Source organism: Danio rerio, chromosome 12 (assembly GCF_049306965.1).
Source record: "Danio rerio strain Tuebingen ecotype United States chromosome 12, GRCz12tu, whole genome shotgun sequence".
Lineage (NCBI taxonomy): Eukaryota > Metazoa > Chordata > Actinopteri > Cypriniformes > Danionidae > Danio > Danio rerio.
This window is the reverse complement of record NC_133187.1, coordinates 37,615,681-37,630,603: the sequence shown is the minus strand read 5'-3', so window position 1 is coordinate 37,630,603 and position 14,923 is coordinate 37,615,681. Positions and strand designations below refer to the sequence as shown.

Genomic DNA, 14,923 nt, shown 5'->3' with positions numbered 1-14,923 from the left:
TCCATAATCTCAGGTGCAGGATTTGAATGGGAAGATGATTTCCCATTGTTGCCCCTTCCCACATCTTCCAAGGGGTCCCCTCCTGACCACACTGAAAAGCAAAACCTAGAGTCCATTAGCCCTAAACCTGTGGCACAGGTCTCCCGTTTTACCGTTTCTCCATCCAGCGTATCCCGTTTCTCTATCACTCATGTCTCAGATTCAGATATGGATTCTGCAGGAGGTGAGAAGGCACAGCTTTCAAGCAGTGTTCTTACAATTAATGAGAACACAATTAGATCGTTTGGACAAATTAAGGGGTCAACACTAGGTGTACTTAAAGGGGTAGTTCACTCAAAAAATAAATAACATTTACTCACTATTTACTCAATCTCTAGGGTTTACAAACCTTTATGAGTTCCTTTATTCTTTTTAAAACAAAACAAGATATTTTTAGGGGTGGCATGGTGGCTTAGTGTTTAGCACTGTTGTCTCACAGCAAGAAGGTCGTTAGTTCGAGTCCTGGCTGGGCCAGTTGGCATTAGTGTGTGGAGTTTGCATGTTCTCCCTATGTTGGCATGGGTTTCCTCCGGGTGCTCCAGTTTCCCCCACAGTCTAAAGACATGTGAAATAAGTGAGATCGGTAAACAAGATTGGCCGTAGTGTATGAGTGTGTGAAAATGAAAGAGTGTATGGATGTTTCCCATTACTGGGTTGCAGCTTGAAGGACATCAGCTGCGTAAAACATATGACGCCATAGTTTAGTGGTTCATTCCGCTATAGCGACTTCTGATAAATCAGGAACTAAGTCGAAGGAAAATGAATAAATGAATGAATCAATGAAATAATTTAAGAGAAAGCTGAAATCTATTAGCTTCCATAGTATGAAAAATAAATGAAGTACTTCGAAGGGTAGAACTCATGGACACTGCATAATCTTTTTCACAAGGAAGTTGTTTGGTTTCGAACTGCATGTTTCATTCAGAAAGCTCATCCCTTACTGTCACTTGGGAGAGTAAGCGTTTTAAAGTGATTATGGCACAGGGATGAGCCCTTCCGAATGGAACATGCTGTGTATGTGTAACAGAGGCCAGCTAGCGAAGTCTGAACTCAAAAGGTGCTCTAGCGACAGACGCTAGAGGCCATGGTCTTTAGCCTCCTTGTTAGAGCAACCAACTTCCATTCAAATAATTGCCTGTTCAATCCCAGCTCAGACCTGGTTGGTTGCAGTAGGACCGGTGGGTTACACGTAGGGGCTCGTCCGTGATGCGAGTGAGGTTTAGGGGGGGTGAGTGTAACAGAGGCCAGCTACCAAAGTACAATGAGGTAAACCTCACTCCTCTGAACTCAAAAGGCGCTCTAGCGACAGACGTTAAAGGCCATGGTCTTTAGCCTCCTTGTTAGAGCAACCGGTTTCCATTCAAAGAATCGCCAGTTCAGTCCCATCTCAGACTGGGTTGGGTGCGGTAGGACCGGTGGGTTACATAATTGCACAGTTTCTTTACAAAGTGACAGCACCAACTACTGGCCTGGAATGTAAAATATATTTTATTTACAATTTCCATGAACATGGATTATTTTAGCAATACAAATAAATTTTTTGGTTTTACAAACACAAATGAAAAACATTTGGTCAGTTTTTAGTACATTGTTGTCATGTAAACATATCTTTTGTTAAACATACATCTGCTGTAAAGTTCTTTGTTTCTATATCTTAAAGGGAGCAGTGAAGATGGGGAAAAGGAGTGAATCGTCCAACTACTGCCAACAGTGACGGACCCTTATTTATTTTTGTTTGCTTCTTCTTCTTTTTTTTATTAAGGAGATCAAAGTAAGAACAGGGTTTGAATCTCTTTGGAAACAGTTTTTAAATCCCCTCAAAGACAGTGCCTCTTATTGTCAGCAAACACAGAGCGTCTCTTTTGAAGAAAAAAAAAACATATGGAAATAACGAAAACAAACACAACACAAAGAAACTAAAACCAAGCATATATTATACATGGGAGAGTGTTTGGACGGACCTGCTTAGTTTTTATGGACCGACTGGAAACTGACTGTGACTGTTTACAACATCAGATACTGTATTTTTGGAAAGTGTTGAAAGACGTTAAATGCATCCATAAATCGAACAACGCCATCTTAGCTAAATGTAACAAAACCAAACTGATTTTTACTGTGAAATATCAATGCAGTGTTATTCGTGTAGAAAAGCAGTCGTTTTAAAATGGAGAAGGTATTTTAATGTTTTTATGACTACAGTGAAGTTCACAACACACAGCTGCCTTGTGTTTGTCACCTGCCCGAGAGTAGCATTGTGTTGGTGACATGGCATTCTGAAACCACTTCATGATTTTATTAAAGTAATCACACTGGAATGATCTTAGTGTTTTAAATATTTTATGTTATTTATTTAGTTATTTTATTAGTGTTTTGATTTGTAAATTCAACTTGCACTTGATTTTGATATTTTTAGCTATTTCCATATTCATGAGTTTGACATTTGCAGCTGAATCCATGAAATCTTTTGAATCATTAAGATGAAACCATTTTAAAGTATTGAAGTTTCGATGTAGACGAGTAGAAAATAATAATCAAAATTAAATATATAATTGAAAACACAATGGAGGTTTCATGGTTTGACTTGTATTAAGTAATGTATTTAGGGTGACTACTTGCAAAGAGGAATGCTTTAAAATTTAAATAATCCTGATTCATATGACATTAATAGGCATTTAATTAAAAGAATAAGCAGAAAGTGTCCACTTTACCTGCAATCACCCCATTCAAATGATGCTGTTCATGCCCACTAGGCTATATTTTGAGGATTAAAGCCGGGTTGTATTATGATCAGGGTGTTAATCATATATAAACAGTATTATTTATTAGCCAACATGTTTTATATTTCCTTGAACTCTGAAGAACAGAAAAAACTGCAATGCTTAAAAGACTGTCTTGCTGAACTTCAATAGCCGTTGGACAATAACCAAAACGGACATACAATTTTGTGACTTTTTTCACAAGTGTTTGAGCACTTCAACATCGTGTTCAACATCGAATGTGAACAAGAATGATGCGACTGAAAACAGTACGGTGTACAGTACGGATGGATACCTGAACACTTCTGTACGTCTGAGCAAGCATAAATCTTGATACTTTACTCTCGATATGTTCTGTTTGTTTGCCCGCGAAGGCGTTTATTCTACGTAATCGTCCATCTTAGATCAAACTAGACAACAGTCTGTACTATTTTTGTATTTAATTCAACAATTTTAAACTACTGGAGGATCAAATGGAGACTCAGGTGGTAAAGGGAAAATGTGTTTTTTGCCAAAGAAACGCAGCACAGGATTGTGCCACATCATGTGTGTTTTTTTCTGATTCAGAGTGGCAGATTCACTGATTTTTCCCTCACGATGGTTTTGAATTGCAGTATCATGTTAAGCGAGAGTAAGTGTTGGTCTGTTCTTCAAAGTGTCACAAACTTAGTGAGAAAAATAAAAATATTCTGTTTGCTGGTTCTCTTTTGTTTTATTTTAAACCAATGCAGATAATTACGATGAGTTTTTACAGTTTTTCATGTTTGTTTTGACCTGGTTAAAGAAACTAGATTCCACTTCATTGTCATTATCACTATCCCAGCAGAGCAGAAGACGGGTCTTGCAAATGTGCAAACCCTCTCATTGGGTTGACACTTTTTCCCCGCCATTTTTCAAGATAGTTAACACGGATGTCATTCAAGCAGGCCAAACTCCATTGTTTTAGCTATGGTAACCAAACAGAAACCATCTATTCCTAACTATTAGAAAACACCAAGATCCGTATGAATTCACTGAAGCACCGGTTTAACACTCCTTCACACAAATCTTCAATTAGCAATCAGTCTGCAAACATTAAAAACGATGGAAGGTCTGTGTTGTTTTGTGCCAGCATTGATGGAGAAGGTCAATAGCGACTATGTCCTATACTCCCAATACATTTGACTGTATATTGGTTTACATGTGTTTTCTCTAATATTTGCAGTATTTTATTTATTTTGTCTGTTTTCTTTTTCTTTTTTTTTTTTTTTTACAGTATTTCAGTTTTCTGCCTCAGTTTAAAATAATGTCATAAATTCAATATAAATTTTATCCAACCATTTCTTATTCTAGATCCAATTCTTTGCAAAAAGGCAGATTTGACAGCTCAAATAGAAAGACAACAAATGGCATTGGCAATACAATGGCAAACAATGGTGCACTGATTCACACTGAGTTCTGTATTTTGCATTTTGTTGTCTATTGTGTAATGATTAATTAAAAGGATCATATACTTGTTTGCAAGTTGTGTTGTTTGAAGGTAAAACTAGCTTTTGTTGCATATTTTAAATGTTTTGACACTGTATGTGCTTTATGCAAGCAAAATGTGTCATTTTGACAATGAGGGCCGCTATTTAGGCCTGTGTGTTAACCATTTTTAAAATGTAAAGTTTCAGTTGACAGCTGCCTCATAGCAATCAAGAAAAACTGTAAGTTGGCAGCTTGCTTTTCATAGCTTAAACCTAAGCAGTCTGCCTTATAGAAATGGTCACAACTTGTTTCTAAACCTCAGAGAGCAAAATGACTGCATCTCCAATACACGGTAGTTGTCTGAATTATCTGTAATGTTGTAATTATTAACTGTTTTAATCCAATTGACTGTTTTTAAATTGGGGACATCTGAAATGTGCCATAAGAGTAGGGGCCTTTACATTGTAAAAATATACTGCTAAGAGTATAAATAAGACAAATGCACAGGTAACACTCACATTTAAACAACTGGTTGCTTTATTTGTGTCAACATATACGTTTTGTGCACATTGTTTGATATGAGACAAACAGTACAAGTGCAGAAAATAAAATGGAAAGAAAATACAACTAAAAAAGTGCACAGTAAATGCAGGACATTTTTCCAAAATTCCCAGTACAGAGGTAATATTTACATTATTTACAAATAAGACATTTTTTATTTATCGCTTGCCGTGATGTCATCGAGAAGGCAAAACTCACCAATACTGACAAGAGCGGAAAAAAGGCTAGTAAGAGACGCTGTTCATTGTGTATTGTAATGCCGGTCTTGTCATGAAAACCATAAAAAAAGAGAGAAAGAAAATCACCCACCTACCCATCCTCACATAGTGGACACGTTTGTTGGATTATCAAGATGACGATCAATCCTCCAAAAGGAACTTGAGGTAAAACTTAATTTCTAAGGGTTTTGTACTAAAAGTGTACTTAAAGTGCTTCTGACGTCACGTATTGTACCCAGCAGCCCGTCGTGATAAACCGAAAGAAACACACATACACATACACACACACACACACACGCACACACACACACACACACACACACACTATCTCTTTAGTCGGGACGTCGTGAAATCGTATGCTAATAGTTGATATGGTCTGTGCTAGTAAGTGAACACAGGTGATACCTTATTGAAAGGCATTAAATTTATACGCTCGGTTTATACGCCATAGAAGCAAGGTTTAAATATTTTTAAGAGATAAAAGAATGAATAAGCCCTTCTCAATACATCCTGAAATCTTAATATCTGCAAAAACATTGCTAAAAAATAATGTAAGGCTTGCTGATGACATATTTTGGGTAATGAGGATTTATCCTTGAATGAATGCTACTGATAGTTCAATTGAAAGTTTGGTGAAATGGCAAAAGAATGGCCCTAATATTCAATTCAATTCAATTCAGCTTTATTTGTATAGCGCTTTTACAATGTAGATTGTGTCAAAGCAGCTTCACATAAATGGTCATAGTAACTGGAACAGTGTGGTTCATGAGTTAAATAAAAGTTTAGTTAAATATTAGACTTGAAGTGTTCAACTTTTGTTCTGTGCAATACAAAAGACATTGAAGAGTTTACAAACTTCTCTTTTAGTTTTTCAGTAGTAGATTAGTTTTTTTAGTTTTATTTTTAACGTAATTTGATGACTAAAAGAACTGGCATTTTCCCAAAAATACATTTCTTTTGTGTTTGACATGAACAAGTGCAGTGATTGCAATGAATGAGACCTACAATATTAAATATGGTATCATGACCCAGCCGGCACACGACCGACCTTCAACGTTGAAATATAGTTGAAATAAGGTCAGATGTGTTTTGAACGTTGAAATAATGTTGATAGAACGTTTAATGTTGAACGGTTGAAAAACAGCCTGCATATGACAAGGCTTCAACGTTGAAATGTGGTTGAAAATACGTCAGTTGTTGCTTTAATGTTGAAACAATGTTGAATGATAAATGGTTGAAAAAAGTTACAGAAATCCTTGTACAAATCAACGTTGACATTTTTTTTTATCATGGTCTGTATGTTGAATTAACGTCATGGCTTCACCCAATATTCAACATGTTTGGTTACCATGGTATCGGAGGACTCGGCGCACGCGGCCACGCGCAGCGCTTCACTTCACTTAATTACGAACACCTGACCTGCAGTGCAGCAGAATTCAGAGGTAAGCGTGTTTTTAGATGCTTTAATGTTTTATTTACCCCCCGATTTTGTTTTACACACAGTGTATCTTAAATGTGACTTGGTGTAGTGTTTCGAATTTTGAAGCATTTAAAACTTTCCAGTTTGTTTTTAGTCTTGTTTGCGCTCCGGTGACGCAGCTAACCTCAAGTATGTCACATGTTTAACGTTAGTCTAAATGAGCGTTTTTATGGCAAATTCAAAGCGATAAACTCCAAACGCAGTTTAAAGTTACTGAGCAACGTTATAAAACAATATCCATTTTATACGCTGTATTATTAGTGTTATTATTACAAAGTGAACTGCTGTCGTTTCACTGTTGTTGTTGTTTTTGCTTTTAGACATGTAACTTACTCCAGAGACGCACTAACTTGCACAGCATTAAATGGAAAAGGCTTTGTCCATGTAAGTTTACTTTACCTTTAACAAAGCTATCTGTTAAATCTTTTTGGTGCTTTGGTTGGTGATTTTCTCTTTCTAATCTGTTTGTTTATTGATTGTTAGGCCATGTTGTGATATTATATTGTTATATTGATATTATTATTGTGAAATCATGTTGTGATGTTATACTATGTGACAGTATTGGGGAACAAATATGTATTTAGTGAGAAATTAATGCTTAAATTACACTTTGTATAGTAGCAGATAAAAGGTGTAATGGGTTTTAACTTTCTGAGTTTTCTGGAAGGTCCAGTTGAGGGGCATCAAGAACACGCAGATAGCCTACCTGTGTCAGCCTGGACAGACTGCAGTTCTGCTACTCCATGCCAAGGCTTTTGTATGGATGTCTTGACTACTACTGTGTTCTCTAAAGGTATTACTGGAGCAAAACAACAGCACCCGTTACAGTAAAATTTGTATTAAAAAAAATAGTGATACATGTGTAGCAGGTCCAGTACATGTGATGTCATTGAGAAGTTGTTTTTATTAAATGTCATTAAAACAAATAAATAAACATGCTATTTAAATAAATCTAAATATTAAAAACTTGAGGATTAAGATGACAAATGAAATGCATCATCTGTCTTGCGAAAAGGGTCTACTTAAGAATTCTGGTCTTTTCCAACTTAAAGGGATAGTTCACCCAAGAATGAAAATTTACTCACATTTTACTCCCCAAATGGTTTAAAACCATTATGAGTTTATTTTGTTGAACACAAAAGAGGCTATTCTGAAAAAAAAAAAACTAAAAACCTGTAAACATTGACCTCCATAGTAGAAAAAAATACTATAGAAGTCAATGGTTAAATAGATTTGCAGCTTTCTTCAAAATATCTTCTTTTGTGTTCAACGTGGTCAGTAAATGACGACAGAATACAAATTTTGAACTATCCCTTTAATTCTCTGTCCTACATGCAGACTTTTGCAGAAGTGCTACTCCTTCTAGAGTTTTTCTCAACCATGTCTAAAAAGCTTTAAACAGCTTTTACAGTACATGTAATGGTTTACAACAACTTGTAATTATTAGATGTGTTGAATGTTTCATGATTCTTTACTGCAGCCTTGGTTAAAAAAAATAAATAAAAGCAATTTTTTCGAGAATCTGAAATTTGAATTCTGGAAATGCTGGCACCGGTGGTAGCGAAGGGCTTCCTGACGATATCACACCTAATTCTTCACTTCTCTTAGTTAGGAATATTCAGATGGATGACTCAAAATGATTGAGTGTGGCGATATTATAGGACTAATTTGGATTCAATAAAAAAATAAATATTTGAATTTCACTTTGTATAATAGCTGATACCAACTTAGTTGTAACCTCATATTTCATTTATTGCAGGTTTTCTGGAGGCTCCATTTGAGGGCATCAAGGACATACTGATGGCCTAAACCAGTGTCAGCCTAGACAGACAGGCATCTATTGCAGTTCTGCTACACAAGACCAAACTCTCTGCTTTTGTATGGATGTCTGACTAGTACGGTGTTCTCTAAAGGTATAACTGGAGCAAAACAATAGCATCCGTTACAGTGAAATTTGTGTTTATAAAAGATAGTGATATGTGTAACAGGTCCAGTACATTTGTCATAAAGGTTAAATCACAGTAAGTACTGTAAAAATAACTTGTTTGCCTTTGCCACAACAGGTCATGGTGTGTGCTTACTGCTCGTAGTAAACACACGCTGATCTGATGAGGGAGAGATATACGCAAACACAATTGTATTTAATGTTTTGTTTTGCCTCACTAAAGTGTTGTTGGAGCTTGGTATGTTCACAGTTGAAATCACTGAAGTCACATGGAACGTTTTGACAATGTGTTTTGTGCCTTATCTTGACAATGACCATCTTGGGACCATTGCTGTCTGTAGAGGGTGAGGAGCATTTAATCTAAAATATTTTAGTTTGTGTTCTAAAGATTAACAGGACTTGTGGGATGACACAAGTAATTAATTACAGAACCTATATGAACACTTAATGTGACATGTAATAGTGAAATAGTGGTCCTACATTCACAAATGTGAGCCATTATTATAAGACCCATGTGAACATGCAATTTTTATGATACTAATAATAATAATAATGGAATAACAAATTGCTTTTACTGTTGTGTTTGTGAGAGAGAATCAAACCATATATTCAACACATTTTCTTGATGATTTACTGAAATATTTGTCTATGTTCCACTGTCACAGGTGCTCAGTTTTGCTGCAGTAATGCTAAACACAATAGATGTACTTTATACAAAAAAAAAAAAAAAAACTAAATATTTAGCATGCAGACCTGCAAAGTGAATGAGTAATGTCAGGTTAAGATTATAGCATGAGTTTTCACTATTGTGAATGTGAAGCCATTCATTCACAATGAATTGGAATAGCAAACCTCATTATTAATTTTGTAGGAAACTCACCTGGTGTTTGAGAAATAAATATGTATTTAACTGCTAGACTGATATAGATGTTTTAGTGTTTTACACTTGATACTTTGTCCCCAGTGCCATCTTTTACCTCTATCTGTTTCTATCAATCTATAAAACCTCAAACAGATGTAATGTATTTCACTTGTGATTCTTAGTTGTGAGTGATGTTTTTTATTTTATTTTTTTACTGCAGCCACTTTAAAAATGGGTATTTTGTAAACTTTGTAAACAGAATTGAAGCGTAGTTTAGTTACTTAGTTTAATTTAGTTAGTATCTGTCTTTCTGAAGACGGTAACACTTTACAATAAGGTTGTATTAGTAAGTGTTAATGTGTTTACTAACACGAACAAAGAGCAATGAAGCATCTTTCATATAAAGAAAGTACAGTTCATGTCAGCTCAGTGCATTAATGTTAACAAGCATACATTTTGATTTTAATAGCATCAGGACATATTTCAATTAATTAAATGAATAATAAATGCTGTACAAGTATTTGTTCTTTGTTCATGTTAGTAAACATTAACTTTAATTCATGAAACCTAATTAAAAAGTGACTATTTCATTGTATGCCTTTTTTCTGTATTTGAGTGTACAGCATAACCTGCATGGTTTTAATGAACTATGTATGCTGTAAATGTTGCTGTATATTTAGAATAATTGAAATAATGAGGTGTGAATTAAATAAATTGATACACAGACTAAGTTGTGTATTTGTCGTGTATTTTTTATTAGTAAAATTTTGTTTGCTATATTTATGGACTTTGCGTTGTATGTAATTTCTATTTAACTTACGTTGAAATGTATGACGGTGAAACAACGTCACGGTATCAACGTTGATCCAATTTGCAAAATCGAAAGGTAATTCAACCTTCATTCAACGTCTACAAAACGACCACAATTCACCCATGAAGAAGGTAAGAGTGAAACAACGTTGTGATTTCAACGGTGAATCACCGGTGGTGGTCTGACGGTGAAACAACGTCACTATATAAACGTTGATCCAATTTGCAAAATCGAAAGGTAATTCAACGTTGATCCAACCATAGACCTGACGTTGATTCAACGTTGAATCACCGTTGAAATGCCGGCTGGGGAGTATCTCATGTAAAATGTGATAAAGATTTCATATATGTTTGAATATCATTTGACACCAAGATATCTCATGGAAGAGTACGTTTACACAGTATTAAAGCTCAAAACGGTTTTTTTCTGCATTTTTAAAAGCTTTGCTTATACTATTGATGACAGTGTTTTCTATAGGTTGCCCATCACACAAAACAACTAAAATACTGTCTTTTGTATGCAATGACAGCAGATGACAATACACATTGCTTTAGACCAAAAAAAGAATTTCACAATTTTACAAACTTATATTTTAGAATTCTTTATCGTTTAATACAATATTAAATGCAAAATAAAAAAAAAAGTTTTCTCTTTTTTTTCCAAATATTGCTGTGTAAACATACCCTGAGAACTTGATTGTGGCTAACAATAATTTATGGAAATAATATTAATTTGAAATAAAGTGCAGGAAACCGCAGTTCATTTTTCATATGGTGGCAGAAAGGCATGTGTTATGTAAAAAACAATATCAAATAGAAAAGTATCATGCTTTTAAATAATATTTAGTCATTTGAGCATTTTCTCCAGTAAACCAAACAGACTTTTTACAGCTCTTAAAATAAAAAAGGTTTTACTTAAAATTCACATTCTCTATACACAAAAAAGAGATTAGTTTCTTCCAGTCATAGATGGAAATCATGTATGATGATCTGAATGATCTATATTAAGCTGAATTAATAGCAATGGCAATATTTGTGTCAAAAGAAGCTCAGAGCGTGGCTTTCTGTAGCTCTGGGTAATTTGCCATAGTTAAAGTTCTGTAGAGTAGCTTTAATCTTATGTTTAGCTTCTGCAAACATAAACCCAACCATCATATTTATTAACGTCTACCAACTCCAACCCTTAACCCAACCGTCACAGTCCATGTGGCTTACAAAAACAAAAATGCATTTGAAGTCCTAATGAAGAAGGCGAGATCCAAGCTCTTCAGTTATGATGAGTTTGGGTTTCTGCTTGCTGGCAGCATTTCTTTGTCTTTGCCGAGATGTGAGCGCGAATGTGCTGAATTGGAGAGGATCCATCGTTCTAAACAAACAAAAACAAACAAACCGCAGCATCTTTTTAAAGTGATGTGGCATTGTATTAAAACATGTTTTTAAAAGTATTTTCAAAAATCCTGTGGCATGCGGAATGAATTAAAAAAAAAAAGCTCAATATTTAGAGTAGGGTCTGTCTGCATACTGTAACTTGAAGTTATGGGAACCCACGCCACAGCTCTATTGTCAGCAAGATAGTGCTTTACCCATCAGTTATTAATGGCTACACCTCACCCAACCTTAAAGCCGACCATCACATTTTTTTTTTACATATACACCTTCCCCAAACGTAAACCCAGTCATCATATTTATTAACGTCTACACCTTTCCCAAACCTAAACGCAACCATCACATTTATTAACATACTCCTTCCCCAAACGTAAACCCAACTATCATCGTTATTAACGTCTACACCTACCCCAACCTTTACCCAACCATCACAGTTATGAACGTCCACACCTTCCCCAAACGTAAACCCAACCATCATAGTTATTAATGTCTACATCTACCCCAAACTTTACCCAACCATCACAGTTATGAACGTCCACACCTTCCCCTACCCTAAACCCAAACATTACTTTTTATTAACATCTACACCTTCCCCAAACGTAAACCCAACCATCATCGTTATTAATGTCTACACCTACCCCAACCTTAACCCAACCATCACAGTTATGCACGTCCACACCTTCCCCAAGCCTAAACCCAAACATCACAGTTTATTAACATCTACACCTTCCCCAAACGTAAACCCAACCATCATCGTTTTTAATGTCTACACTTACCCCAACCTTAAACCAACCATCACAGTTAATAACATCTACACTTTCGCCAAGCCTAAACCCAGACATTACATTTATTAACATCTACACCTTCTGCAAACGTAAACCCAACCATCATATTTATTAACGTCTACCTACCCCAACCCTTAACCCAATATCACAGTTTATAACATCTACACCTTCCTCAACCCTAAACCAATCACATTTATTAACGTACAGCCAGGAGTCTCATACTTGACACGCTCACCATTGTTCTGTTATTTGCAGCCACAGGGGGCGATGCAGAGTAGGCTTACTGTCATGACAAAACAGATAAAGAAGTCTGAGTGGAGTTGCTAAATGAATGAATATAATAATATATCAAATGTATAGATTTTGGATAAATTTGGAGAAAACTCATGAAAGCGTTTTTTAAATATTCTCTGTTAAATATTTCATCCATCTTGCCAACAACATCTCATTGTGACATATTGCATGGTTCAATGGGGTCTCGATAACTGCAAGTTACATCTCTAACTTACTACAAGTTGCACCCCATTCTTGTTACGCCACTCTCTTGGAGTCCGCAGATAGATACACTTGAATATTTGAGTAAATGGAGGTAAATTGTGCAAGATTTTGTTGTGCAGCGATTATAATTCAAGTTCCGTCTCTCTTCCCGGAGTCATTTATCCATCCGTCATTCCTCATAAGATTCATTTCAGAGTAGCTGTATTAATAGTCATGTCAGGAAATGACCACATCATATTTCATTTTCAAATATGACATTGAACAAAGTGAAGCTTCATAGCATCAAGCGGGAGGACAAAACATGAAACTGATTTATAATCATGCAAATTATAACCTTTGACATGCTGTGGAGGGAAAGTAACCAGTGGCAATATACAGACCCACACCAAACACTTCTTGTGTGAATAATTGTGCCAAAATACATATTTAAACACACACATTTTGTATTTTACAAACATTACTATTAGATATTGCTTTAAAAATACTACTAAGCATTGAAATATTTGGGGCCTTGAAATGTTATTGTTTTTAGGACTTGCAATGATGTCATGCAGTTTCTTTATTTATTTTCCTATTAATTAAATGATTTACTCACTCAAAAGCGTTCAAATTCAGGAACCACGCTGAAAGAGAAATGAAAACAGGCCTGGATTTTGACTTTTTGTCTTCTTTAATGTAACAACTTATAGTTTTAATGTTTCTATAATTCATATCAAATAAAACATGGCTGGGGCTTTCACTGAAAGCTGTCGTATTTAAAGCAGCCTGCTGCTGTAACCTTCAGAAAACACCGATCATCAGCTTTCAAAGGTCACACAAATGGAAACTTCTGCAGTGACTTGAGAATCACAACTTTGACATTTAATAGTAAAAAAAATTGATTTTCAGATTTTTGCCTACAATAAATTCAAAACCTTTACAAGAACTTTGGACTATTAATCATTGAATTTAACTCAGCATTATGCATTTGACAGTTCATAGCTTAAGGAATTAGATGCTAGTAGTATATGATTTTATAAACGTATTAGTTGTGATTTGATTCCAAAACAGATAAAATGAACATGAGGATGAACATAGTTAAGGCTGAAGGATGTGATCTTGTTACCCCTGTTCACAACAAGAATGATTTGATCAGGTTACCACTCAAATACCATTAAAAACATTACAATCCATCAAATTTGAACCATCAAATCAAGTATGTTTTAATGGTTTAGTGTGTGTTCTGGAATTTATTCGATTAGGATTTATTAATTTTAACATGCCACCAATAGAATGAAAACATGTAAGTTTATCATTAAAATCATTTAAGTATCTAATAAAACCAATATCATTTCTATTAAAAGCATTAACTAACTAATAACTAACTCGTAACATAGCATTAATTCTATGATGGTTTCTATTGATTTATTTTTTTTGTTTCGAAATGAGAATGATTATTAAACCCATCAAAACTACTATTTTATCATGTTGGCTTGAGAAAAGCAAAAATAGTATCATTCTATTTGAGCTACTACTAAGGAAACTACATTTTCTTTGTCTAACTTCTTAGCTATTTCTTAGCCGCCCTGTAAAAAGTGATTATTTACTTGACTTTAAAAAAGTGAGTTAACCTGTTGCGTTAAAAGCATTGACTTTATATCAATTAAAAGTAAAACTGTTGTGACTTGTGACTTAAGTTGATCCAACTTATTTTTTATATATATGCACATAGTTCATTTACTTAATTTTAAAAGGAACAGGTTTGCTCACTTATTTTAAGTAAAATAAACTAAAATTTTTTACAGTTCAACCATCAAACACAGAACAGGTCTTTATACAGGTCAGACTCCTCAATTTCCTCTAGTTTTCTCCCATGACCACAAACACAGTTTTCCTGAACATTTGATAATAAAATACTTGCATTGACTCTTCAAACTCCAACTGACAAAAAAATCTAACTTCAGTCTAAGAAACCTTTTAGATTTATTTAAGCTTTCCATCTAGTATAATGGTTTGTTCAGGTCCTCTTGGACAGTTTGTTTTTATGAGTTGGCAAGTCATACTGTACGTCAGGTGTGTTCAAGTCTTTTTGGTTTGAGCATTTTATACATAAGATATAAATACCTTTATATTTATATATAGAATGTCTTTCAAT

At 34.8% G+C, this 14,923-nt stretch overlaps 2 protein-coding genes and 1 long non-coding RNA gene across 22 annotated transcripts in view; 2 read left to right on the top strand and 1 right to left on the bottom strand.

The window, feature by feature from the left end:
* The window catches only part of aatkb (apoptosis-associated tyrosine kinase b), an 88,838-nt gene extending 85,344 nt beyond the window's left edge, over positions 1-3,494 (top strand). For all 6 annotated transcript variants that reach the window (XM_678332.11, XM_005156387.6, XM_073918709.1 and 3 more), the window contains 2 exons: positions 14-223; positions 1,700-3,494. In XM_678332.11, coding sequence (XP_683424.7) covers positions 14-223; positions 1,700-1,728 — 239 coding nt within the window. In that variant the 3' untranslated portion in view covers positions 1,729-3,494. The remainder of the gene's footprint in view (positions 1-13; positions 224-1,699) is intronic.
* A 2,908-nt stretch (positions 3,495-6,402) lies between these two features.
* On the top strand, positions 6,403-10,038 carry LOC137490710 (uncharacterized). Its single transcript, XR_011010626.2, has 4 exons — positions 6,403-6,465; positions 6,824-6,887; positions 7,171-7,296; positions 8,263-10,038. It is a non-coding gene; the product is annotated as an uncharacterized lncRNA (long non-coding RNA).
* baiap2b (BAR/IMD domain containing adaptor protein 2b) overlaps positions 9,059-14,923 on the bottom strand; it is an 88,611-nt gene continuing 82,746 nt past the window's right edge. For 5 of the 15 annotated variants that reach the window (XM_073918742.1, XM_073918757.1, XM_073918715.1 and 2 more), the window contains 2 exons: positions 13,385-13,412; positions 9,059-11,486 (listed from right to left, as the gene is read on the bottom strand). In XM_073918742.1, the coding sequence (XP_073774843.1) occupies positions 13,385-13,412 (28 nt within the window). In that variant the 3' untranslated portion in view covers positions 9,059-11,486. The remainder of the gene's footprint in view (positions 11,487-13,384; positions 13,413-14,923) is intronic. The other 10 variants (XM_073918729.1, XM_073918751.1, XM_073918719.1 and 7 more) reach the window with 3 other exon arrangements.